General features: G+C 35.5%; 1 protein-coding gene and 1 long non-coding RNA gene across 4 annotated transcripts; one reads left to right on the top strand and one right to left on the bottom strand.

Annotated features, from left to right (window-relative positions):
* The first annotated feature begins 506 nt into the window (after window positions 1-506).
* LOC138902480 (uncharacterized) lies at window positions 507-896 on the top strand. The gene has a single exon (XM_070190349.1). The coding sequence runs from the start codon at window positions 507-509 to the stop codon at window positions 894-896; it is 390 nt and encodes a 129-aa protein (XP_070046450.1).
* Window positions 897-993: 97 nt separating this feature from the next.
* Window positions 994-2,488, bottom strand: LOC104098602 (uncharacterized). Of its 3 annotated transcripts, XR_011412757.1 has the most exons (6): window positions 2,334-2,488; window positions 2,057-2,232; window positions 1,890-1,970; window positions 1,584-1,676; window positions 1,405-1,491; window positions 994-1,320 (listed from the first exon to the last, which is right to left on the bottom strand). It is a non-coding gene; the product is annotated as an uncharacterized lncRNA (long non-coding RNA). The 3 variants fall into 3 exon arrangements; XR_011412756.1 differs by having other exon boundaries at window positions 2,057-2,488; XR_011412758.1 differs by having other exon boundaries at window positions 1,890-1,985; window positions 2,057-2,488.
* Between the last annotated feature and the right edge of the window lie 568 nt (window positions 2,489-3,056).

Consider the following 3,056-nt stretch of genomic DNA (forward strand, 5'->3'; position numbering starts at 1 on the left):
GATCATCCAGCTGATTGAAACAATATGCAGAAGATACCTCTGGACAGGAGCTACAGAATGTTCAAAAACGGCTCTGATTGCCTGGGATAAACTATGTCTACCTAAAGTAGGAGTAGGCCTAAATGTAACAAACATTGCCTTACGGAATAAAGCTGCAATTCTGAAGCACTATTAGAAGGACTGAAGGACAGGTTGTGGATCAAGTGGGTTCATACATATTATATAAAGGGGAATACAATAAGAGGAATGAATCCAAAGCAAGCCTCCCGGGTTGTGCAAAAGATTCTCAAAGTAGAGAAATATCTTGAGGATGTTGGGCTAACAGTAGAGGAGATCATGAGCAGGGACAACATCTCAATAAGGGCAATATATAACAAGATGAGGAGTGACTACCCTAAAACTCATTGGAGGAGGCTAATATGCAATAACCAAAGCAGTCCAAGATGGTCATTCATTCTATACATGGCAGTGCAAAACAGGTTGTACACGAGAGATAGACTAATTAAATGGGGATCCAAAGTAGTCCAGTATGCCCCCTGTGTGAGCAAGACCAAGAAAGCACTCAACACCTATTCTTTGAGTGCAATGTGGCAGCTAAAATATGGCAGCAAATTCTAAAGTGGCAAGGTATTAAAAGAGTTGTATTGGGGTGGAATGAGGAGATATCATGGACAGTTAGCAATGCAAATGGTAAACGTGGGAAAGCTGAAATCTATAGGATGACTCTCTCTGGGAGCATTTATTACGTTTGGCTGGAAAGAAACCTAAAATTGTTGCAAAACAAGAGAAGACCAGAGGATGTGATTACAAAGATGATCATACAAGATGTACACTGCAGAGGGAGTAAACTACCAAGGCTAACCAAGCAGATGGCCAGTCTGAATTTCTATCCATGATGCAGAAGTGAGAAGTTCTAGCCAGGTGCAACTAGTTGATATTTTTCGAATACTGTAGGAGTTTGTGTGTATTAGATAAAGTTGAAGAAGTTCTTGATGCACGCTAAAGTTGGGGTTGCATGTCTAATATTAGGGAAAATTGTTATAATTGTACATTGTTCTCAGATAATAGAAAACATATTTACCAAAAAAAAAAAAAAAGGTAGAGCACAATGCTTCATATAAAATGTTTACTCAATACAGAGATGGCTCTTATTTAAAGCTCCTAAGGCCTTCCTATAGACTCATATCCTGAGTAGATTTACTTCAACAATTAATGTGGGACAAAATCCACTAGAAGACAAAAGAAAGGTAAACCGCTGCGTTAATAGTTGACACGCTGCTTCATCGTTGACAAGCTGCTGCATAATTAATTGACAAGCTCCTGCATCAGTAGGTGACAAGATCCTGAATCAGTAATGTATGATTGACAGTGTATCCTTTGCAATTAGACAAAATGACACAAAACCTGATGGAGGCTACTTTCATGAGAAAATGCATTAGCTCCAACAATGGCCTTATGTGCCTGCACCTTAAGCCCACTGTACTCTTCTACCTACATAATAAAATTGGTCAACAGAAAAGCACAAAAAATAGGCAGCTTTAAAACTGGTAAAATATCTCTAGCTAAGAGTAGAGGTACAATACCATTTTGCTCGTCTCGATTATATGCTTTGAATTAATCCCAGTGTAGAGACCACCTAGTACTTGCTCTCCACGACATTTTAGTGTCATCACAAACTATTTCAGTAAAGGGAAAGTTAAAAGATGAATTAAGCGAAATGGACCATAAGTAGTGAAAAGTGCGGAATTAAAGAATCCCCATATATATATATTTTTCAACAGACCATCAAATGAGTAAACTATTCCAAAATCTGTTTGCGTTCTTGAAAGTTGAAACTATGCCACACCCAATATCCCCATAAATTCACTTAAGTTAAAACACAAACTCACCTCCTCTAGAGAACAATTTCCAGCTCTTTCACCAATGCCGTTGACAGTCACATCTACTAGTCTTGCTCCTGCACACACTCCCTGAAATTGAACCTACTGTTACTGTTAGAGTCAGTGACTTTTTTTATATGCGCTACTGTTAGACATAAAAGGAATTGAACACATACAGCTAAGGTGTTGGCATTAGCAAGACCAAGATCGTTGTGACAGTGTGTTGAAATGATTACATCTTGTATTCCTGGGGTATTGGCTTTTATGTCAGCAATTAATTGTCCAAATTCATTCGGCAAATTGCATCCAACAGTATCACCGACGGAAATGCCTGTTGCGCCAACTTTGATAACTTCTCCGATAATATCATAAACGAACTCCTTATCAGATCTGACACGAATAAGACAACGATGCAAAAATGTTTCAAAGTTTTATACGTGAAAGCGAAATCACCTTTGATTCTTTAACCATTGAGAATTGAGGGGTTACTGTATATCCAGATAATATGGCAACAAAATATAGGTTAGAAATCTCCATGACAGTTAAGTGGCGCTTATTTGTCTAAAAAGGAATTTGAAATCTAGCAAAAACTTTTTCTAAAAACATATTTTTCTAATTTTTTTTTACAACGTTACTTTTTAAGAAGAAAATTTTGCACAAAATACAGTCTCAACTGTATTGCACTTCTGTAGTCATGTTTTTAAGTTTTTGTCCGTATAACCAACATTCTTTTTGCAATAATATATGTATATTTATACATTATTATACAATATTATACACTTATTATTATTAATATATCAACCTTTTTTAAAAGTATATATTAGTATATAAGAGATATTTATACATATTTTATATTGTTATACACTACTATACAAAATTATAAATAGATTGGGTTTCGTTTCCTTGGTACTCAGGTCCATACAAAATAGGTCAAAAAACATCACCAAATGAATCTCAAAGTCTAGTACGAGCTTCACCCAAACAATTTCACATATATTAATCAATACCGGTTTGATTTCCTTCAATAAATTTTTAAATCTGGAATACAAGTTCTTAAAGAATTCCAAATTTGAAAAGCTTTGAACTCATCAACAGCGGAAAACTTTTAGATCCTAGGATGTGTTTGGTACGAAGACATACATTTTTCAAAAAATATTTTTCAATTTTTTCATATTT

This window comes from Nicotiana tomentosiformis, chromosome 12, assembly GCF_000390325.3.
Source record: "Nicotiana tomentosiformis chromosome 12, ASM39032v3, whole genome shotgun sequence".
NCBI classification, from domain to species: Eukaryota; Viridiplantae; Streptophyta; class Magnoliopsida; order Solanales; family Solanaceae; genus Nicotiana; species Nicotiana tomentosiformis.